Source organism: Heliangelus exortis, chromosome 23, assembly GCF_036169615.1.
Source record: "Heliangelus exortis chromosome 23, bHelExo1.hap1, whole genome shotgun sequence".
Classification (NCBI taxonomy): Eukaryota; Metazoa; Chordata; class Aves; order Apodiformes; family Trochilidae; genus Heliangelus; species Heliangelus exortis.
In genome coordinates this window covers 7,914,580-7,938,122 of record NC_092444.1, presented here as the reverse complement: position 1 = coordinate 7,938,122, position 23,543 = coordinate 7,914,580, and the positions used below count along the sequence as shown (strand labels likewise).

The following is a 23,543-nucleotide window of genomic DNA, read 5'->3' as shown; positions in this document are numbered from 1 at the left end:
CGGCTGTTCACTTCCACTACCGCCCCCATCATGACGGACGCGGGAATGAGGCGAAGTCGTGAACCCGGGGGCTCCGGGGACCCGGTGGGATAAAGTTCCCTCGGCTGCGGGTCCTGCACTGGGGCTGGCGGGTCTGTGGAGTGGGGGAGGGCGGCCCCGTGGATTGGGGAAGGCGGCCCCGGCGGCCCCTCAGGAAGGGTGTGAGGGCTGCCACGTCTCAGGGCGGAGAAAAAGAGTGATAAGAGAGTTGCAACTTGAGACACGTCCCGTCAGTTATTTCGTCTTGACAGCAGATTGCGTGTGGGAGGGATCTCTTCTTTCTTTCCTGAGAGAAAAAATCGGTAATTTGAGGGAAAGAGGCTCTCAAAATCTCCGGGCTGAGGCGTTTCCTCCATTGGCACCTCGGGAGCGAAAAGGCAGAAAGGAAAAGGACTGAGTCGCCCCAAAAGTCGCGACAGACGGGATTTTCTTCACTGATTAAAAAAGCTTTTCTGTCAGCAGCTCCCTGTGCCGGTAGCCAACAGAGGGCACTGATAACCCACATGCTTTTTTAAGCTCTTGGTTCCACAGGTTTGGGTTTTCTGCCATGGATTTCCTGTGGGCTAATGAACAGCAAGAAGAGTGGAAAAAATTACAGTAGTAACGTCAGGATCTGTGGGAGTAAACCAAATTTGAAAGCATATATATTGTTTTATTAGACCCCCAGAGGCAGCCACGGCTGTGCAGCAAACAGGAATGGTGTCAGGACTTGCAGAACCCCACTGAGGTGTTACAGTTTTTATTTTTTTTTTTTTAACTTAAGCTTCAAATATGGATGCCAAATATGGTTTTCTATAAGTCCAAAAATTATAGAGGCTTTAGGAGAGCCAGTCTGAAATCATGAAGAGAGAAAACCAAAGTGAGAAGTTCTCTCACTTCTTCAAACAGAAAGCAGCTTGCTGGAAAAAGTCTTTATTTCATGGTGGTTTCATTCCAAATGTCCAGTATTTTCTAAGATTACCTCAGACTTCAATCACAATAAGAGGATCTGTCATACAGAAAGTGTTCACGTCCCATCTGTGGCCACATCAAAAATTCTGAGTTAGTGAAGTCTGTCAAACCATATCCTTTTCTTTGAAGTCTTTGTGATCTTGGTGCCCTGAAATGCTTCAAGGAAGAGTGGTTTCCTTCAGAAAAGAAGAGCTGATCTGTTTATCTCTTCCACCAGCTCATCCTTGTGGCTCTGCACTCACAAATGCTTGAAGGTTTTGCAGAACAGAAGGAACTCTCTGTAGCTACTACTCTCTGTAGTTACTATTACACTTCAAGATGAGAAGCGTTGGATATATACAAGGTATTATTAAAATGCTGTATTAGCCTATATGTATTTCGCCTAATAAATTCCTCACGGAAACTCATGCAGCATAATACCTACTTAGTTTTACACCCTTTGACCTGAGGACAACTTTTTTTTCTCCTCTGTTGCACAATTTTTTTTTCTTTCTTTTTTTTCTTTTCTTTTTTTTTTTTTTTTCTTTTTTTTTAAATTTTTTTTTAAATTTTTTTTATTATTATTATTTTTTAATTTTTTTTTTTTACACTGGAATCCCTACTGTCATCTAAGCCTAGAAATGTAAGAAATATGTGAACCTGGAGACTGTAAGAAAGCCCTCAGAATGCTGAAGGGATTCCAGAGCTCATACTTACACCTCTCATTGCCCTTTATTTTTCCCAGCCCAAAGTCTTTCATGCATAAGTGTGTCATCATTAACATTCCATTCATCTCCCTGGTATGTTATTCTTGAACACTAATGATAGATTAGAATGAGACTTCTCTCTCAAGAGTAGTGTCTTTCTTCCCAGTTGTTTTCCAACATGCAAATGAATCACTGTATAGAATGTAAAGTATCTTCAGTGTCCTGCTATCTTGTCTTGAAGGCATATTTGATACCTGGGCTTGGGATGTCACTAGAAGTTTCGAATTTATGTTCTTTAAGAGTACCAAAAATATAAGTACAAACTGCTAAATTAAAAATTAAAGTTATTAACTCCAGGGTGGAGACAAGCGAGGCAGTTCACTACTTCATGACGTCTGGAGTTGGTTTTTAACATGACATGGGCCCCCTCCAGCACAATCACATGGGTGGTTACAGGGCACGGAAACATCTTTCTGTGCTTGGGAACACAGAACTTTTGTATTATTCTTTACAAATAAGCAGCTCTCTGAATTTCCACCTGCAGAAAATTTTCCTTTAATTGTAATTCTAAGCAAAGCATTGCAAATGTTCATGTCAGGTACAAACTAAAGCAATCAAAATTTGTTCTATTTTTGGTTGCCTTTGGACAAGTCCTTTGCTTTGGTGTCTCCACCAAACAACATCAGTACTTTATGCCCTACTCCACACATGGAGGCAAAGGAGTATTTTGAGGATGACCTTGGTGGATGAAGAAATAATTCAAGAAGGAAAATGCACCCCGAGGAAGGTAGTGAGGGTTAATTAGTGTTCACAGGCACTCAAATGTAATCTTGTCCAGTAAATGTGGCAACACTGTGGCTGCTGAGCATCTCTATTTAGATTGTCCAGAAAGACTGAGAAGGCTTGGAAGAGCAGCTGTGCCTCAAGGTTGCCCAGAACTGAGGATGCTGATGAAATGGAAAGTTCTTGTATCACAGAAAGACATTTGCTGTATCCTTGGGGGAAGGAATTTCTCCAAGTCCTGTTAGCAACAGCTGTGTTAGTGGGATCAGCAGAGGACCTGACTGCACAACTCACATATGGGCAGATATAACTCACAACTCATGGGCAGATTTTTTTTCTTTCCTTACCTCATAGGTTGACCATGGAACCCACTGCTGTTTCAGATAACCAAGATAGGTCTCTCAGCTTAAGTAGAGGAAAAAATAAGGATAAGAAGGTTGGGTGGAATGCAGAAAGAGGGAACAAATGGAGAAAAAAGATTCTAAGGCCTCAGAACAAAGAGGACTGACAACTTTGAATGGTCTGGAAGAAGCAAAGCACAAGGCTCAGCCTTTGCAAAGCCACAGGGAAGATAAAAATGAATCCTTAGGATGTAGATAAGAAAGAAGGAACAATAGAACAATCACCCTGAAGAATTCATCCCATGAGTAACAGATGATTGGGCACAGGAAGCCCCAGAGACATCTCTCATGAGCAAGGGAGCACTATTTAATAGTATGGCTGCTGTCAGTGTTTGCCGAGGACCAGGCACAGCCCCAAGGGGGTCAGTGATGATGGTGAAGCCATTTTTCATTTATGCTGAGTAAAATGTGTGTTTCAGCTATCTGATAGGCCTTAGAATTGTTGTTTTCTGCTGTGTTTAAGGATTAGTATTGCTGGATCATATTTACTCATAACTTTTTTAAGAGTGTTTCTCCATTTTGGGGGGAATGCAAAAAGCTTTATGAGTTGTGGGGGTTTTTTCTGTTTTTGGTAAAGCTTTCAGGAAAAGGAATTCTGAACTTCCTGAAAGGCAGAAGGACACTTGCTGTTCAAAAACAGTGAATCAGCATCACTGGTATCTGAACAATTGTAACTGTGTACATATGAGAACAGTGACACTGAGAAACTAAAGCACTGTCCCAGCATCATGTTTGTAACAAAGCACTAACTGAGCACTGTCTGCATTCAAACCAAGAGATATCCTTGACCAATAATCCTTTTGAAATCTGTTTATAAGAGTACAGGATCATCAGTGCTAATGTCTTGGCCAGATTTAGTTCAAGTAATCACATCCTGCTGTCCTGAATTCCCTTCCAGTTTCAAGTGCATGTGAGATGCATCACTTCCAGGTCCAAACAATGAGCAATGGCATTTGAATTAACATATCTTGCTGCTTTCCCATCTGAAACTGTCTCCATTTCATTGATGGATGAAACAAGGTAGGGTTTTTTTGTTTTGGTTTTCTCATAAAGTGCTTCCAAATTAGCTTTTGATCTTTGGTCAACAGGCAATTTAGGGGGTTTGTGTGTTTCTTATTTTGGCTTCTTTTTCCTTCTGAGGGGTTTTACTGCTGTAACTTCCTTACTGGTTTTTACTGAGTTACTTGGTTTCAATCAATATTATGTCACTATGGTGCATGTATTAGTATTACTTAATAATAAATTAGAACCTAGTAGAGCTACATTATTTTGTAGAATTCCCCAAACCAGGAAACTAATCCTCATATTTTCTTTTGAATGGAAACCAATAACTTGTTCATAAGTAGCTTCAACATGGATGATTATCTTGAGTTTCAGAGAAGGGCTGTGAGGGTTCCTGAGTCTTACTTATTCATTGTTTATCATGAGGAAATAATTCAATGGTTCTGAAGCTCCATTTTTATTCTGTATAAAGCAAGGATAACAGTATTTATTTAGGTCTAGTAGAAACATGCACACTTAATTTGGTGTCACCTAGTTTGAGCTATCTGGAGTAAAGGTTCCACATCAGCAAGTGCCAAACGTGAATCATAATCTTTGCTTTCCATAATCACTGCTGTTATGATAATGATCAATGTTGTTCATTTATAGGCCAAATAATGTTTCCAGGCATAATTTTTGTGATTTATTTCATTTTCTACTGTCTGAATCAGAGAGGCAGCAGGCAATCAGACAGCTTTAGGTGACTCAAATGACAGGCAATTTAACCTAAGCACTGAGAAATTCCTGATAAACTTGCTGAAACCAGTGTTTTTTTCCCTTTGATTTCCTCTCCTGCCTGGCTAAGGTTGGGTGTGACCTCCTTTATGATGATTGACAAGGAGATAACATTACTTAGAGAATAATTTTGGCATATTTCTGAGTCAGAAAGAGGGAAGGTCACTCACCTTCCTGATTTATTCCACCGGTACTAGGGAAGGAGCTCCATTGCCAGCATCCAGCTCCAGTTACCTATCCATCCTGTGTTTCCCAAATGCTAATTGGTACACAGCCATCAGTGGCCTTAAGTGGCCTTCTAATGACATCACCTTGAAATGCACAGACAAATAATATGTCATACCAACCTCTCCTTACCCTGCATTGCTTTCACTCAGAGCCTTTCACTGCTTCCACATGCACTTTAGTAGTTGACATTTCTAGAATTGCTTTGCTCTTTCTATCCAAAGCATAGCATGCCTGGAGTTAGAAAGTTAGTAAGCTGTTACCTTGCAAGATGGTTGGGTGCCTTCAAAAGCCATCATAACTGCTGTCATTTCTTTACTGCTGAATTAAAGCCAGGAAATCTCAACACAGATATCTATATATTCACTCTTCACAGAGGTCATTTGCAATTCCATATCAAGTTTTGGTGCCTATTTTTTGTTTTGTTTTGTTTTTTCTTGTTTAAAATATTAATTTAGTCCTATGGGAAGATCCTGGCAAAGCTGACCAGTGGTTTGGTTTCCTCTGGTTAGACATAAAACCAGCCTCATTGAATGGGCTGCCAAAACCAGATGGAAGACTCTAGTCAAAAATGTGAGAAGTAAGGAAGAAAACCAGGCTATGTTATGTTAAGACACTTTGCAAAATTAAGTAATGCAAAATGCCTTGCTTGTGTTGCTGGCCTGACTGTCAGTCCTGGTGTGATGAGGGAATGCATTCTCTCAAATGAAGAGAGAGAAAATTTCAGAAAAAATACTGGGAAAAGGAGGCAAGCTCTCACTAGTTATGTTTCCTTCTGGAGGCATATTAAATACCCTTCAAGGCAAATGCAAATTACAAGTGTTATTGATCTATAGACCTCTTTATGACAAATGGGTCTAGAAGTGAAAATAATCTCAAGATCTTATCCTCTTATGCTGATGAAGCGAGAAGAAAGTCTATTATGTTAAGCAATGGTCATTGCGAGGAGCTCATTTGGTGAGCCAAAATAGATGGGATCTGAGGTGGGCAGCACCCCTTGCACATTGTTGGAGAGTATCTGCAGGACTGTTAAACACAGAAAGAATTCTGTTTTCTGCTTGTTTTATTCAAGAATAAGTACTCATCATTAGAAACTATCAGACAAAATCTAGGAATATATCTTTAAAACATATTTTTAAATGCTGCATCCTGTTGCAATTACCAAGCAGTATCAAAGCAATAGTCATCATCATGCTTACATGGCAGCTTACATCACCAAAGCTTTATGCAAACACCAATTAACCCTCTCAACAATGCTGCAAAGTGTCATTATGTCCATTTCAGAGATGAAGCAACAGAGAGAGGCAGAAATATTTGCCTGAGATTGCACAGCAAAAGAAGAGAGAAGTTCAAGAGTTTAAGGCTTTCAAGCTGGTATTTGTCCATGTTGTGGCAATCACTTGTCTGTGGGTGGAGTTTTGTATTTATTGCCATCACTTTTGTGGTTCTGGTGGGCAGGGGAAATGAAATGAAGTCTTGCTGCATTTGTTTTTCATTTTAGTTGTTGTTTTTTTTAAATGTTATCTCCTTGTCAAGCAGGGACCCTCCAGCAAACAACATAGACTTTGAACAAACAGTTATGAAGAGTTTCTAGACTTGTGCCTTTATTTGGGTTTTATATGGTGATGATGGGGTGAATTCAGTGAGAAAACATCACTGTGGCAAGTTTAAGTCCTTTTGGTTACAAACCACCCCCTGGCCTAAATTTGGGGGTAGTCTGGGGACTTCTGTGGAGGGTTTCTCTTTCTCTTTTATCTTTCTCTGTGGAGGGTTTCTTCTTGACCCCACAGGTCAGACCAGGAATATTTGTGCAGTTCAGGTGGACTGTTCACATTACTCACTGTGAGGTATGGGTCGTGCAAGTCACATGGGAACATTTCTATTCTTTGACTGGCTAGTGAAGCTTTCCCATGCATGAAAAAAAGTTAAAAACAAGTATTAATAACAAATCTGGGGGCTTACAGACTAAATACAGTGCTTTCCATGTGAATGAGCATGCTTCAAACATCAGAGCAAACAGACCCAGAACAAAGAGACATTCATGGGTCTCCCAGTTAATCTTCTGCAAGTTTGGATGAATCAGAACTAAGTTATCTAGGCAATCCTTACGTTGTTCCTATGGTTTTTAAAGTTTTTAGCACTGGCAGCCTGCATGGAGCTGTGCCTGTGTTTGCTGCTTGGGCATAGGGTCAGACTTTGCAATTAACTCACGCATATAGGAGAGAGCTGTTCTGTGAGAAGGTGAAGGAATCCTGCAGAGGTTGGTGATGGAAAATGTAGTGTTGCATCTGAATTGAACCCAAAAAGCATCCATTTATGGAAGTATGACAGGTGGCCCAGCCACTTCTGTAATAGCTAGTTTCAGTTACTGATTTGCTAATGACTGTTTTGCCCATGCGCAGTTTGTTCCCAGTTTCTTCATTCCTAGCTGCCATGCTGTAGTACCTCTTCCTCTTGTTGACATCTGTTCTAGTTCCCAATAAGAAAGCCTGAACTTACAGTATTGGTGTGGAATCTCTCTCCTGGGCACCAAGAGGAGCAGGTATCCCTGGGGAAGATCTGCTTGCCTAGTGCCAGAAGCCAGGCACCTGATGTGGCTTTCTCCAGGAGCTTGAACAGCTGTTTGGGGAGGTTTGGTCTTCACTTACGCTGGACTTATGGTATCCGTGATTCCAGGATGGTTGCATCTTGCATGTCCACAGAACAAGCAGCTTTTACTGATGTTCTCCAACCTCTGTCAGCCTTAACTGCATCAGCGTTCCTACAGATACTGTGTCTGAGCTGGAGTAGGATTAAAAAGAAAATAAGGGCAAGGAGGGTTTCACCAGCCTGTGAATCTTGAAACTGTCTGTGGAGCTGACAGGTCTGAACAGGTGGAACAGCATCTATGAAGGACTGTGACTAAAGAAACAAGAACAGGAAGAGAAACAAATCAGGTGTTATCCCAGAGGGATGACAGAAGCAGCTACAGACACCTTACTCAGAAAGGTGAGTGAGTGAAAATGAATGCTTGGTCATACTGGAAGCAGGCAGGATTTTGCTACTGAGGCTGCATTTTTAACCCTATGCGCCTCTGGTGGAGGCTTAATGAAAAGCAGGGGTTATGTGGGGCCTCTTCATCACAAGGGGTGTAATTAAGGAATACTTAAGTGGCTGGTGACTAGCTACAAATGCATGTGCTCATTGCTGGGATTTCTGGGTTTTGTAAGGATGTGCCAGCTAGCTTTAGCCTTGCCAACTCAGGCACTGCTGGTGATCAACTCAGAGCACCAGGGAGCTCAGCACTCCTGTTAAGGAGTGTTCACCTACATCCTTGAGCAGGTTTGACAGCCTTGACAGCAACTTTGGCTTGACCCAAACGAGTGTAAAAGGAACACCAATGCTATCCTATTTCAGCAGGCATAGCTCACTGTGATTTCAAGACACAGATACCCTCAGCTATGGCTCAAAGCATCACACCAGGAAAGCAGTGGCTGGTGGGATTCCCAGAGGAAGTTTTGGTGAACGGAGCTGCAACACAGAGGTTCCAAGAGATGAGGAAAACACCTGAAAATTGGAGTTTGTTGCCCCAGCAACATTTGGGGCAGGATCAAAAGGAGACATTAAGCAATGTTTGAAAGCTCTCCAGGGCAGGGATTGCCTTTGTTCTGCCTCTTGCATAGGACTGAACAAGCTGTTAGCACCTTCCACAACACCTCCAAGCACTGCTCCTTTCTCCAGTAGCACAGCAGAGAAGTAATTTTGTGTTCCGCTTTGAAGAGACAGCAAAGCAGCCCTGGCTAGGAAGGATTGAGAAAAAGTCCAGGAGGCAAAGCCTGTTGCATACCAGTTCAAGTTGATACAAAACCCAGATGACCAGCAAATGCAAAGAGAAAACACTGGGAGTTTCCTTTTTCTATAGTTGCCCACAGAAGTTTGTCTGCCTTGGAGTGGGAGGAGGAATAGACTGGCTCATCCAGTGGCCATGAAGAAAGCACTGTGAAGGAGTTTCCACAAAACCAGAGGAGACAAGTCACACGGATTTCAGAGAGAGGCAAACTGGGTTGGCATGCTGTATCCTGTGCAAGAAGAGAGAAAATGTGGGAAGATGCTTTGACAGAGTAACCTGGAGCATTCCAGGAGAATAAACACCATTCATGCAGGAACAAGTGACGTGAGTAAAGCAAGATTTCCTAAAAATCAAGATTAAACTGTAGATCTGCAAGGCCTGATGAAGGCAGGAGGGTGCAGGATCTGCTCCATATCCCTACCACTGCTGGAGTGGATGCCAAAAGCTGCTTTTCTCAGCTCACAGACTGAAGAACAATATATACATATATTTAAAAAGATAGTGGGGAATCTCTGGAAAACACTGGCAAGCTGATGAATAATATAAAGCAATGAAACACTTAAGTGTGAGAGAGCATGATAATATGAAGCAAATGCAGAGAGGGAGAAAGTTAATAACTGGAAGACAGTTTGTGTAGTTTGTGGACTGCAAATTACAGTGAAGTTTACAGTATGGTATGATAGCAGGGAGAGCTGTTGGAAGAAGGGGGATTTTGTTGTATCATTTCAGTTTGCTCATTTGTTTTAGGCTTTTCCACTAATTGGGAAAATATATGAGTAGTTTAAGTATCCTATCTTGTTCCTGGGTTAGCCAACAAGAGCGGGATTTTACATGGTTGGGAAAAGCAATCTTATTTGTCTGGTCAGACTCACCTCACTGCAGTTGTGACCAGAAGACCAGATGGTGTGGCACCTCTTGTTGCAGACATTTAAAATGAAACTGGACAGAATATTAATTTTTGATCTCTAGAGGAGCAGCCAGCAACAGCTAGAGGTCTTCACTGATCTCCAGTTTAATCTGTGACTCTTTCACTCAAGCCTGTAGCAGCAGCAAATGTCACAATGGGCAGAAACACAGAGTGTTCTACACACTGAACATTGCCTGTGCTGATCATCTGCTTAGTGTCTCATAATAGCTAAAGTCAGCGGTATAAGAGAGAAAACCTTTTTTTTTTCACATGCATGATTGATAATAGATTTCCTTAAGTGCCTGAGTCCATTCCACAAGCAACATCAGTTTACTGAGTATTTCTGTTCATGTGAAGCAGCTAAAGGCTCTTCTCTCTGCCTGCAGGATACTCTTTGTGACTTTCTCCTGCTGCTCTGAGCTGGTGCTGATGCTGAACAGGCACATGTTGAAAGGCATGTTTGTACAGTTAGGATTTTCATTTTGGTTTCAGCAGTCTATCAAATGGGTGGGAATTGGGTTATCATCCATGCTGAGAATGGGCAAAAATCAAAGCTAGAGTAGAGCCAAGGGTCGGGGGCGGAGGTTGGACAGTTCCCTCAGTGTGTGACAGCAGTGGAAAAGCTTAACAGCAAAGTGACAAGATGCCTTCTCTTTTGTTTCCCTGTACTCTTGGTCAGCTAAATAGGATCTGATTTCATTAAACTCAACTAGGGAGCAAATTGCAACTCAGGGAAAGAGGTTTGAAAACTTGGTGTGAGAGGGATCCTGCTGTGTGCAGTTTGTCCAGAGGGTGTATCCAACCACTGACATTTGCTGCTGCTATTTGGGGCATGAAATAGACTTACTCCTTCCCTCCACTACAAACACCAAAAAAACAAGAGCATTTTCTGCCCCACTGAAAATAATTATAGCATAGCCTTTCTGCAACCCTAAATGACTTTCTCATTAGTGTTATCTCCATAATCTTCTTCTGCATTTTGAAAGAAACACCAACTTGGCTTTTTAAGAAGCTAAGGATTTCTCTGCCCCTCTGCTCCCAGTTCAGGATACAGGGTGACAATTGAGCAAGTGCAGACAGAAATGGTATCTTGCTGGTGGGACAGCTTTGTCTGCATACCCAGTTCTTCTCCATTTCCTACAGGAAAAATTCATGGCTAGCTCAGAAAATATTGTTCAGATGTGGTGCCAGAGAATCTCTATACTGAGGCCTGCAGCCATAATGAAGCAACAGAATTTGTCTTGTCTGTGTTTGTTGTGCAATGATTTCATTGTCAAGGATTTATTGTTGCCATTTTCTGTTGCACAATATAAAATGAAGAGAGAAAGAAGGGTGGGGGACTAGTAATGGACATGACAGAGTTAGATTTTCAGTGTTGTCAGTTTTTAAATGAGAATTTAACTGCTTACATCTTCATTGATCAGTGACAAGTGGCTCTGCTGGAGCTGTTCATTCAAGACCCAATTGGAAAATTTTAATCAGAAGTTTCATTTTCACACTAAACACTGGCTTTTTAAAGAATTTAGAACCAATTGCAAATATTTTTTGTTACATTGTCTTTTAATTGCCGAGACAAAGAGGGGTAAAACACAGAAGCTGGTTAATAGAATTCTCATCTTTTAGAATAATTGTTTTAAAATTTGAGATGAATGCTCTACATGGTTTGGTTTTTAAAAACAAAATCCATCACAAAGCACTTGTTAAACATACAAACAGGCTTGAAATCAGTCATAATCAGAAGAGTTTCCTTGATCTTTTTCTTTCCCCTGTCTTTCTGAAACCAATTTCACAAGAAATGTCAGCTGTCTTTCAAACAACAGTATTTTGCAACTTCCAATATGATAAAAAAATCCAGTTACAGCCAATTTTAAAAGGCAGGAGATCTGCTGGTTTGATTTAGAGCACTAAACATTACCCATATCCAGAAAATTAATATTTCCATATAGTGTGCTTCTTGCAAAACTATTGAAGAGCTGCTTTCCAGCTGGGCAGCTCTCAGTCCTGATTACCCTAGCCATCCAAGGTGCTTGTGTTTTAGCAGTCGCAGAAATCTACTTCTGCATTACAGATGCAGACTTTTGCAAGTCTTAACTGAGCAGTAGTACAAAACCAGGATGTTCTGATTTGAGTGTCAAGGTTGATTTAAGTCTGCATGAATCTCAACATCCAAAGAGTTAAATTCTTAATGGGTATGGGATATCCCCCTGTCAGATGAGCAATAGAGAAGCAGGAAGAAATCCACTGCCACGTGTGCCTTAGACTGAAGAGCTGATCATTTCAGATTACACGGAGGTATGCAATTCCTCAAGCACACCTGTGGAAACCTTAATGGCCTCAATTACCAGGGATACTGCAAGCCTCCGGAAACCACGGAAAGCAGGCAGAAAGCTAGCTCCTTGATGGGAAAGGTCAGGGTGGGAAGAACCTTCCAGGATCCATGGTTACATCCCCAGATGTTTGTAGAGATGATGGCTTAAAAGTTTTTCTAGCCATTGGGTAGGTGGGTAGGGGGAATAATAAAAGAACACACCAACACCACTCCAACCAACTTAAACTCAAGCATAACCTTAATGTTAACTTGTTTGTCCAGTTCATTCACTTCCTATTATTCTCTGGATCATGCTTTGAATAATTTCCATGATCTGTTTCCTAAGTCCTGCCCCTTTTGATGTCATTGATTGGATCCATATAGGCTGGACAGTTCCCACGGTGGCTGCAGCTAGGAAAGGAGATCTGAGAGCTTGGGACCAAGGCTTGGCTTCTGCTCAGGATTAAGCCAGAGGCTGAGTTTAGCAGCTCCTCTAAACACTCAGAGATAGAGATTCTGCCAAGGTACAGGGGGGGAAAATTTGCAATTTGGTCTGAGCTGTTTTACTGTGCATTTCTGTCTGTATGAATGTTTGATGGGTAAACACTGATATCTGTACACGTGGCTGAGTATTTGACTCTGTGGTATTCGTGTGTAGTATATGTTGAGCATGGAGTTGCTGTGAGAATACATGAACAGATGCTTGGTTTTTTCACTGCTGTGGAACTTCCACTGATCTTCTTATAACCTGCAACCTCTCTCCAGGCACAGAGAGGACAGACAACTGGTTTTGTTAAATCCCTGACTGCAATTGCTCTGTTAAATTACTGGTTGGCTGATCCGGGAAACCAGTGGAGAGAGGATGTGCTGTTGCTTGTACACCTGTGTTTTGGATGATTCTCTGGGTTGGTTTTTTTTTTATTACCACATATCTTAAGAAGACAGATTCAAATGGTATGAACTAAGTAGGGAAGCCAAGTCAGAATGTCTGAAAACTGTATTGTCTCTGAAAGCCATGGTTTGAATGTTTACAGGTGGGTTTTTTTAGATTCAAAATTATACTTAGAAGTGTGTTTACTAGATTTGATTTAGCATTTGCTTTTGGTAGCTATTACCTTTTGTTCTGTTTTTTCTGATTAGAGCCAGGCTGACTAGTGAGATTAACAGACCAGTAAGAAATTAAATTTTCCTGTTTTAGTCTCACACAAATTTCATTTCTCTCTTAAAATACTGTAAGTATTTAAAGACTCGTTCAGTATATTTCTTAACTGCAGGCTCGTTTTAATTTATTCTTATCTAGATAAAATTAAAGGCAGAGCATATTATTTATCATAACAGTTTAATCTCAAAGATGTGTAACAACAGGGGGTAGCCAGACTACCAGAGATTCATTTCTGGAGTTTGCCACAGATATTCTGACACAACCAGGTACACCGAGGAAACTGCTGTAGCAGCTTGAAACTCTTTTAACAGATCATTTCATATGAAGATACCTATTCCAAGGATCTTTGAGACAAAGCCATGTTTTCAAATGGAGAGGTCTAGCAGAGGACAAAGTCCTGGCAGGTCAGGAACTGGTGTTCACCTCAAATGGAGCCACCACCAAGCCCTTCCAGGCCATAATTCCCTGAGCTTTCATCCCGTTATCAAATCCCTGGCAATAATTCTTTCCTTACTTGAGTGCTCCTTGCCTTGCCTTCAAGCCCTGTTACTACAGCTGTAAGGTTTTTATTTGAAGTTTAGAGCAAAGTGGTGTACTCAGTAAACTTCTCTTAATAGCATAATAGGGAGGGTGATTCACAGAGTGCTGTAATGTTGGAATCTCACCTATTACCGGATTTGATGTCATATTCACTAAGTGGAAGTATGTCACCATTACTCCAGTGTCCCAAACTGGTGTTAAACCCTAGGAAGATGTCCTCAGTTTGTGCTGGCTAAAACATATGAACATGAATAAGGTTCACACCTTCATCAGCATAAAGTCTATTACTATACAGAGAAGTGTGGTAGATGTTTTACTTACTGTGACGAGGGAGATTAGGGGTTTGATTTCCAGTTTTTCCACTCAGGTGATTTTCAGTTTCTCTGCTTCCTTTTCACTTCTGTAAAATACAGAAAAGATCTTTAGATTCTTGGAAGAAGCTAGAGGTCGAATAACATTTCTGCTAATAGCAATAATTGATATTTCTGTGATCCTCAGAAACAACCCAAGAGCATTTTCTTTTCAGTAGCATCTAGAATGCTTTATCCACATCCTAATTTGACTAATCCCCTCTGTGGTTTCAACTGAGGTTGAAACCTCTCTATTTCCTAAACACCTGAATCTGCTCATCTGAACAGGGAAATACCTAGTGGTATCAAAAGTGTTTCAGGGAGGGCAGACATAAATCCTGCTTACCTCCACAGTCTGCAGAATGAGAGAGCAGATAGCAAAACTTCAAATCAGATCCTAATTCACCCCTTTCATTCACCTGAAAGTTGGATTTATCCCTACTCCTTGATATAAGGATGAATCCGTATTGCTGCTTCTGAGAACATTGTGTTTCAGGCCTACAGGCCAGCACGTTCACTAACTGAGTGAATGAGTATACTCACTGAGTTACATGTCTGTAGTAACACAGTTACACAAGTTACACAAGGTTTTGGAGCTAAACCTTGGTCCTTGGTGTTCTTAGAAAGAACAAAACCACACAGCCCTGTGGCTGCAGACTTCTCACCAGCTTGTGCATTACTCACTTGAACTTTGCATGCACAGAGGAGCAGAGGAGTCATGGTGAGATGGAACCCTGGCTTTCGCACCAGCATGCAGAACATTGACCTTTTTGCTACTTCCTGGTGTCCAGGTGACTGTCAGTGTAGTGATTTTCAGCTTTTGCTAACAACAAACTCATTGATGCGCAATTAGGAAGAGTCCATAGAGTGGCTCTGGTCTTTCTAACAAGCTACTAAGATTATTTTCCCTTTTTTATTGAACAGAAACAGACTTAGAACATGGAACAGGAAGTGGCAAGAGAAGAAGAGAAGAAAGAAGGCTTGATTGAGTTTTATGATTCCTTTAAGGATATGTTTGAGTTCTTCTGCAAGAACACAACCATCCACGGTACCATTCGCCTGGTATGCTCAGACAGCAACAGGATGAAAACAGCTTTTTGGACACTGCTTTTACTTGCCAGCTTTGGTATGTTATACTGGCAGTTTGCACTCATGTTCAGCCAGTACTGGGCCTACCCTGTAGTCCTGACCATGTCCATGCATTCAGAACCCAAGATGTTTCCAGCAATTACCATCTGCAACCTGGACCCCTACAGGTAAGCTGTGCTGTCTCCTTGGACTTGTCTGCAGAGTCACAGGGGTTCAGGAGGAGTCAGCAACCTCTTTCCTGCAGTCTGAAGGAAGCTGAAGGTAGAGGGAAGCCACTCTGCCTCACAGAGGTGGAAGGGGACTATTGTTATTTCCAAACTGGTTTGCAGATAAGATCTTGTTGGGAACTGTGCAACAGCATGTAGCATGTTCTGAGTCAGGATAGAGGGAACTCTACCTCATGTCTCTCTTTCAGCTGCTGACTAATGTTGTGCTCTGATATACACAGCCTTTCCCTGTAAAACATGGCTGCTCTGTGTAGTCTTCCCTAACTGAACTACAGATCTCTGGGATGGGGCATCCTACAGCTGATTCTGCTTAGGTTTCCATACCCCAGAATGGATTTCATGAAACATTATCAGTTCTGTGGAAGCCTTTGTGAGTCAGCTTGTCCAACAAGGCTCACACCACAATGGCAAGAGGTTATCAAGAGGTGTCACCTCTTGATAAATGCCATAGGAAAGGAATTATGTCATTTCCTCAGAATAATTGGCTGATAGGGTGGCCACTCTGTGCAGTTGATGCTGCATGGCTAAAAGTTCTGAGGTTTCCAGTGAAAGATCCAGCAATGGAATTCAGATCCTGAATTTCCTACACCATTACCACTGGCTTTTCTCACAGACACCGAGGTCTGCAGAGAGCAGGAGCCTTCCCAGAGATACTGGGGAGGGTACATTAAAGTAAAAGTGCTTTTGGCCAACAGAAGCGTTCACAAAGAGCTCATATCTCTGTTCCTTGCAGATTTGAAAGGGTCAGTGGGCACTTGGCTCAGTTGGATCACATGGCAGAAGAATCGATTGCTTTTTTGTATGGCATCAACACCTCTGCCAGCCTGTCCCACACCAATGAGAAAAACCTCCATGTCAAAGACTTGTCAAGCATAGGCAACCTCAGCAGATCCAGCTTCAAGCTGAGCCAAAACTTCTCCCTCTTGAGAATGCCTGACCACACTAACGTGTCAGGGAAGAAGCCTTCCAGCGTGGGCTTCCGGCTGGTAAGCATGCATCCTCTTTGAGATGGTCACCTGGCTACAGGTACAAGCAGCAGGGGCTGCTGCTCCCTAAGGGGTAGGGACTGAGGGGGAGCCTGCCAGCAGGGTAGGACAGTCACCCATAGAATCACAGAATCATACGGTTAGAAAAAGACCTCGAAGATCATCAAAAGTCCACCCATCCCACAGTACCTGAGCAGAGGAAGCTCACAGGTGGTGGCCAGATCCAACCAGGAGTCCAGTTCATCAGGCAGATTCAAGCTGAAGCCATAGAATCATTCCAGATGGTCAGTAGAGCCCACAGTGAGGCAGAAGGATAGCAGCAGCCCTACAGCAAATCAAGAGAAGCTGATGCTCCTGGTCTGAGTTTAAATAAGCTCCTGGGCCCATGGAAAGAGGGTGTGGGTGGAGACCCCCAGGTGAGGCTGCTCAGGGTTATTAAGGCATATCAGTGCACTCAGGACCCTGACAAAGATACATTCAAAAAATGACTGGGCAAAAGCAGTTATTTTCAGTGCTGTGTAGTGGAGGATGGTTTAGAAGAGTCCATCCCTGCCTCTAACAATTTATGCTGATTGCCAGAGTTCTTGTGAAGTGAAAGAACAGCAACATCCATGATCTTACACAGCCCACCCACCTGTAAAGTCCTTCTGAGAATGACAGATTCAGTAGAGAAGGTCAGCAGCAGGCTGTGGGAATCATTGTACCTCTTTTTAAAAATATACCAAACATCTAGACTTGGCAGGTGATAATAATACAAATGACACACTTCCCCTGTAACCAGTACTGCCACTACCCCCTGATCTCTGTTACCCTTCAGCTGGCATGTCTTGGCTGTGCTGAATGGCTCCCTCTCTTCCTCCCTTCCAGTGCAATGCCACAGGTGGGAATTGCTTCTACAAGACCTATTCATCTGGGATGGGTGCCATTCTTGAGTGGTACAGGTTTCACTACATGAATATCATGTCCCAGCTACCAGTTATCATCAATATTTCTGATCATGAGGAGCAAATAGAAGACATGGTCTACTCCTGTCAGTACGATGGGGAGCCCTGCAGACCCAGGTGTGTTAGTTCTTGAGACATTGATTGTGATTTCAGCAGAACTTGAGGACTTGGGTGAGTGAAAGTGAGCCTACACTTTCAGAGAGTGCACTTCCCAGCATACTGCCAGGCTTGGTCCATGCTGGAGATCTGACTGAAAGCAAGAACAATCTTTCATGATCAGTTCTTGGGGCTAGGGACCTAAAAAATAACATCTGCCATGCCTGACCTCTGTGATGGTGAGTTAGTCAAAGAAACCCAAGACAAATCCAGCAGAAATTAAATTTTTCATGGTACCAGGCTGTTCTGACTGTGTTGAGTGGGAAATTATGAATGTCCATCTGCACAGGAGGGAAGGAGCAGGAATCCTCAGATATCCCATGGCTCTTTTTGCTTATCCTCTAGATAGAAGTAAAGATGTTGCTATACTTGTTAAAATCTCTCAAAATCTCTTGATTTCAGTGACTATGTTCACTTTCACCACCCAGTCTTTGGAAGCTGCTATACCTTTAACAGCAAGGGGACAGACCCTTTTTGGACAGCTACCAAGCCAGGAATCCCTTATGGTATGTTATTTGGCAAAGGGGGTGGCAGAAAATCTAAATCTGGCTATGGGTTAAGTACACCAGAAATTTGATCAGAGCTGAGAATTCAAGACTTGGTGGTGTTCCTGTATTGCTCCAAATTAAGTTGGTTTATGCTTCCCTTTTCTTGGGTTTGTAGGACTTTCCCTTATCCTGAGGGCGGAGCAGAAGGACCACATCCCACTCCTGTCTACAGTAGCAGGTGTGAAAGTAATGATCCACAACCACAACCAGACACCATTCCTTGAGCATGAAGGCTTTGACATCAGACCAGGCATTGCAACCACCATAGGCATCCAGCAGGTTGGCCACTTGCTCCAAAGCATAAGTTTCTTCTCCTGATCGCAGAAAGCTATGAGGAGCTGAACACTGAGCCTGACTCATACAACTTGTGGTCACTTCTTGACCATGCCTGTGTGTTCATGCAAACCCCTTTTGTCTAAAGAGATTAAAGAGACATTAAAGAATGTCCTCATCTTCCCCTGGGTAAAACAAAACTATTCCCAAGGTGCAGATGGCCTTTTGGCTCTCAGAGCATTGGGGGATGATTTGTTTTAAGCTGAGGCTCTTCCACTTCTTCCACCATGTTCCAGCTCTACACAGGGGGGTGCTTGTGTCTCTGAGGCTAAGAATAAACATCCAGAAGAGCTTTAATTATTTTGAGGAGTTAACTGCTTGTCAGCTGAACCACCGAGACTGACCACTGACCCCCCTGCTCTCTCTTTGCTGTTACTGGTTCTGGTGCAGCCATATTGCATTATTATTACTTGGGTATTACTACACTTCCTCTCCTTTACATGATGCTCCCTGCAGTGAAGCGTAGAAGGTGATGGCTGGAGCCAATTAAAGATCCTAATCACTCAGACCTCTTTTCTGTCTCCACAGGATGAGGTGAATCGCCTGGGTGGCAATTATGGGAAATGTACAACTAATGGCGATGATGTGAATGTTAAGCTCCTCTACAACAACTCCTACACCCTGCAGGTATGGTCAGAGAAGCTGTCTGTGGACCTGGCTTATTCGGAATGGATGAATAGCAAACAAGTCCCATCTGCCTCTCCAGAGAGCTTTTACAAATCACCAGGGTTACTGAAGGAGAGAACAGAGAGATTCAGGGTGTTCAGGATTCACAAACAGGGTGTTAGTATCTGGCATCTGGTTTAGGGAGTGGGGCGCACTCAGTGTCCCAGCCATTGGGGCTCATCCCTCCATTTAACACAAAAGAGATAAGGCAGCCAGCTGGGCTAGACAGATGGGCTGTTCTGGTAGGACATCTCTGGGCCATCAGGTCTTTATTTGTGTAAGCGGTTGCTCCTGGCTATAGGTGTTTGGGCTACTTGACTGGTAGTGGGCATAATGAAAAAAGGAGCTGGGGAGAGTTCTGTCTCTGAATTCTATCCTGTTGTCAGAGGTACAGCTGAGGAACAAAAAGTGAAAACCTTTCCCATCATCATGCTCCAGGAATGGCTGGTGTCTTTGTGCAGTAACAAAATCTGTACCCTGTCTCCTGGCAGCTGCATGCCACAGCCTGAAGATTTGGGCACTAAGAGAATTTCCAGCTCATCCAACCTTTGGTGTTTTTTGTTTCCAGGCTTGTTTACATTCCTGCTTTCAGCACATCATGGTTCGGAAGTGTGGCTGTGGTTATTACTACTACCCCCTGCCTCCCGGGGCTGAGTACTGCGACTACAACAAGCAGCCTGCCTGGGGTAAGAGCAAAAGACTGCTGTCCTATCCCTGGGGACGTGACGTCTTAGGCTGCTGCTCTTCTACTTCTTGCCTGCTTTCTGCTCAGACCCTTTGCTCCCATCCCTGAACCCAGCCAGGTTCAAACACAAAAGGTGGCAAACACTTTCCTGTGTCTTTGCACAGACTTCAAATCAGTGCATAAAAAAAACCCTCAATGACATCAAGCACCCCTTTATTGAAGACATTAAGGTAGCTTTCGTTTCCTGAGGGACCATCTCAGAGTCTGTTCTTCCCTTTCTTTCTACAGGTCACTGCTTTTACCAGCTGTACAACAGGCTCAGAAATCATCACCTGAATTGTTTTGACCAGTGCCCCAAGCCTTGCCGGTAGGTCACAAAACTAGAGCACAGAAACTGGCAGTTGTAAAGGCAAATTACACCAGGAGAAATGTAGGCAATTTAAATTACAGGACAACTGAATTTCAGCTTTATCTGAGACAGAAATTTCAGTTTGATGTTTGAACCCTGATGCTGAGAGAGGCAAAAAACATTAGACAAAATAAATAAGAACTTGATGTGTGGCTGATAGCAGAGAGGGGAAATTGTTTTCATCACACTTCAATGTTTATTAAGCCCAAACTGAACTGTGTCCTTTTTCAATCTCTATTACTTTCTGGGTTCATCTCTTTTTTACGGTAGGTCAATTTCAAATTGCAAAGATGTAATTTTAAAGCAAAGTCTTTTTTTTTTTTGCTTTGAATGCATGAAAGAAAAGTTGTCAGGATTATGTAACCTTTCTGGTTTTCCTCCTGACCTGAACAGTATTCAGCTTTAACTTTTAAAGCTGACTTACAAAGCTTTTGCCAAAGTTGTCAAGAGCTGTCCCTGGAACAGTTGTTAGCATTGTTAAACTGCTTCATGTATTCCCTTTTAAAGGCCAGGAGTCAGAGTGATCATAATCTCCATTTTTATCTTGTCAGGGAATCACTGTACAAGGTGTCTGCTGGGACAGCGAAATGGCCATCAGCGAAGTCCCAGGTAGTCCATGGAGACAGCTGCTGGGTTTAGAGGGGACACTGCCTGTCCCCTGGCTATGGGAACATTAAAATCAATGGTGAAAACAATGACTTGGGCAGCAGCAATGAAAGAGGCAAATAAAGCAAACAGGTCCAAAACTTGGGTCCAAGGGAATGACCCTGTAATTAAGATGCCAGACTGAGATGCTGGAGAGGTACATTCAGTTCCAGTTCCAATCCAAACTTCCTTGTGACCTTAAGCAATTCACCTCCCTGCCTTGGTTCCCATCTACAAAGTGGTGTTAATGACTTTCTGCTCCTAGTGGGTGTTGTGGTGTAACTACTCACTCATTACTGTTTGTGAGGTGCTGCAGGGCTGCAATGGAAACTCATGAGTCAACAGCTGACCTCTTGCCATTTCTCATGTTCGATGAGCATTCAGGCTGTATGACCTGTGATTAGTTTATGTGAAATAGGTGATCATGAGATGTAAATACAACCAATAACATTTTCAAAGAGGAAATTTTTAGTGGGGTTGCCATTAAATGTAGAATTTAAGAACCAGAATATCTGAAGTAGCAGTATGTGTTTCCTTGCTACTTTGGCAAATACAGCTACTGCCTGGTAGTATCACTCTATATCACAAACAAATCCATTACCTCCTTTTTTATTATTCACAATAGCCATGTTATTGCTTATGAAATTTACACCTACAAAAGCTTAAGCACACCAGAACTCAGAAGCCAGGCTTGCCATTAACACCCATATTCTCTGCTGCAGGACTGGATCCGCCAGGCTTTAAGGCATCAGAATGGATACAACTCCACCAGCCACAGGTTAGTCACAGCCATAAAGTACCCCTGCTAAAACCATTCCTGAACTCTACATCCTTGCAGAATCTGTAGAAGTTGGACTGGAAAGGGAGGACAAAAGAAAAATGTGTAGGGTCATCCAATAAATGCCCCCTCTTTTCCCACAGCACTGTCAGTCACTTTGTAAGTTTTTTTGAAGCTCATGGTAAACACTCTTAGGAGGAAAGCTTAAGTGAGTGATAAAACCTCATGCCCAGCAATCAACATGCAAAAATCAAGACCAAAACACCAGAAGTACCTTCCACCAGCTGAATGACCAGGTGTGGACACACAGTTGGTAACTGCTCCCTTTCTCCCGTGCAGGAAGGATATTGCCAAGGTGACCATCTTCTACCAGCAACTCAACTACCAGGCTGTGAATGAATCTCCTTTACTCTCAGTAGGTTGCACTGCATCAGCCCAGACACAGGTGTCACCTGTTATGGTGTGCTCTGGGAGTTGGAGGGAGGATTATTTATAGCCCCTGAGAGGAGATGGGTTTGTAATTCTTAAAGAAGAACTCAAATTTTTTCACATTTTACTCAGTCACACAAAATGAGTCCCCAGATGGTCAGCAGCTGGCTGCCCTGTTGGTGAGATGCAGTCATTTCATGTGCCCTGAGCTCTGCTGTATGTGCTAAACACCTTAACACGCACACCCCCCCTTTGATTCTTTCTGCAGGAGAACTTGCTTCTGTCCAGCATGGGAAGCCAGTGGAGCCTCTGGTTTGGATCCTCAGTCTTGTCTGTAGTTGAAATGTTTGAGCTGCTGATTGATACCCTGGTCTTGTCTCTCCTCTTCTGCTACCAAAGGCTCAGGGCAAAGACCTTGAAAGTTGCTCACAGTCCCCCCATCCCCAGTGTCAGCTTAACCCTAGAAAACTACCGAGTTGTGCAAGAAGAAGCTGGAAAAGGTGCTGTTTCTGCTCACACTCACCCTTCTGGAGTGACTATTGCCATGGCTCACAGTGATCTGCATCTTCACCCACTCTCCAGCAAAGTGGAAATGTCAGAGCTTTGCCCAGATGTGGTGCGTAATGGATTTAGAAACACAAAGGACAGTGCTTTGGAAGGGAACTGACCAACTAAGGATGAGTTTGTGTGCACAGAGAAGTGGGAGGCTTGAAACTCGGTTGCTGCTCCCTCAGGTGCTGACAGGAAGGTTGCAAATTGGAATATTCCAGATCCACCACCTGTGAGCACCTAAACACCAGGCAGCTGAGCTTGGCCATCCTTCTCCAGCAATTCCAAGTTCATTATTAACCCATCCAGGCATCATGCAATGTTCTTCTGTCCCTGGTGAGTGTCTGGGGGGGGACAACTGGTATTCTGCTCCTGGGACTGTCCTCCCTTGTAAAAAAACAGACAGAGTCCTCATAAAAGCCTATTTATAGCTAAAAGCTTTTAAACCCTGGTGAAGAAATCAGCCTGTGGCTTCAGACAGGCCCATCTACATTTCACTACTGTACTCCAGAGGGAAGTCAGCCTGGCTGGCCATGGAAGTATTCCCAGTGAAGGCTGAGGAGCCCTCCCTTTTGCCTGGAGGGTGACAGAGAATGTGTCACATACCAGGAAATGGCTCTGGTCACAGCTTTGCTTCTAAGACACCTCAGTCCTTGACCTCTTCCTGTTGCATTTTGCGGACCATGCTCAGAATGCTGCTGCTGAGATGCTTTGAGACTTGCCCCAGTGTATTTTAAAGGAGGCTTGCTATCCTGGAGGAAAGGTAAGAGAAGGGATGGGGTCAATAACATTGATGGCACAGACAAAGCATCTGATTTATTTAGAAGATTAAAACAATGCTGCGTTTTTGTTGCAGTCCATTTATAAACAGAGATGGTTTAATGTTAATATTTGACAGTAACTTGTGTGTACGGAAGTGTGTACACTTATTTTTGATGCTATTTGCACAGGAGCATTTTACTCTGTCAGGATCATGTTTGTGACTTTCTGTAGAAAAGAAGATTTAAGAAGAAATAATTTTTTGGTAACTTTTAAAAAATAATAAAATGCTCTGAAGGCAGACAATGACTGTGGGATTTAATTTGGCTTTGTTTTGCCTTCAACCAATATTTGGGTTTGTTATTGCCTTATTGCTAATTCTA

At 42.8% G+C, this 23,543-nt stretch overlaps 1 protein-coding gene across 5 annotated transcripts; it reads left to right on the top strand.

Annotated features, from left to right (window-relative positions):
- The first annotated feature begins 171 nt into the window (after positions 1-171).
- Positions 172-23,466, top strand: SCNN1D (sodium channel epithelial 1 subunit delta). Of its 5 annotated transcripts, none has more exons than XM_071767304.1 (14): positions 172-1,333; positions 3,759-3,880; positions 14,882-15,213; positions 16,007-16,259; positions 17,127-17,320; positions 17,762-17,865; positions 18,023-18,186; positions 18,769-18,867; positions 19,475-19,592; positions 19,880-19,958; positions 20,552-20,609; positions 21,368-21,423; positions 21,763-21,838; positions 22,121-23,466. In XM_071767304.1, the coding sequence occupies exons 3-14, from the start codon at positions 14,897-14,899 to the stop codon at positions 22,517-22,519; spliced, it is 1,917 nt and encodes a 638-aa protein (XP_071623405.1). In that variant the 5' UTR covers positions 172-1,333; positions 3,759-3,880; positions 14,882-14,896; the 3' UTR covers positions 22,520-23,466. The 5 variants fall into 5 exon arrangements, with proteins under 5 accessions (XP_071623405.1, XP_071623407.1, XP_071623406.1 ...); XM_071767303.1 differs by lacking the exons at positions 172-1,333; positions 3,759-3,880 and adding exons at positions 7,862-9,014; positions 12,290-12,429; XM_071767306.1 differs by lacking the exon at positions 3,759-3,880.
- Positions 23,467-23,543: the final 77 nt, after the last annotated feature.

What these genes read in the sequence shown, in the direction of transcription:
- SCNN1D (XM_071767306.1), top strand. Translation starts at nt 14,897, where the DNA reads ATGGAACAGGAAGTGGCAAGAGAAGAAGAGAAGAAAGAAGGCTTGATT. An exon ending in ACAACTCCTACACCCTGCAG is followed by an intron (nt 18,868 to 19,474) that starts GTATGGTCAGAG and finishes TTTTGTTTCCAG; the next exon opens with GCTTGTTTACATTCCTGCTT. An exon ending in GGCCATCAGCGAAGTCCCAG is followed by an intron (nt 20,610 to 21,367) that starts GTAGTCCATGGA and finishes TCTCTGCTGCAG; the next exon opens with GACTGGATCCGCCAGGCTTT.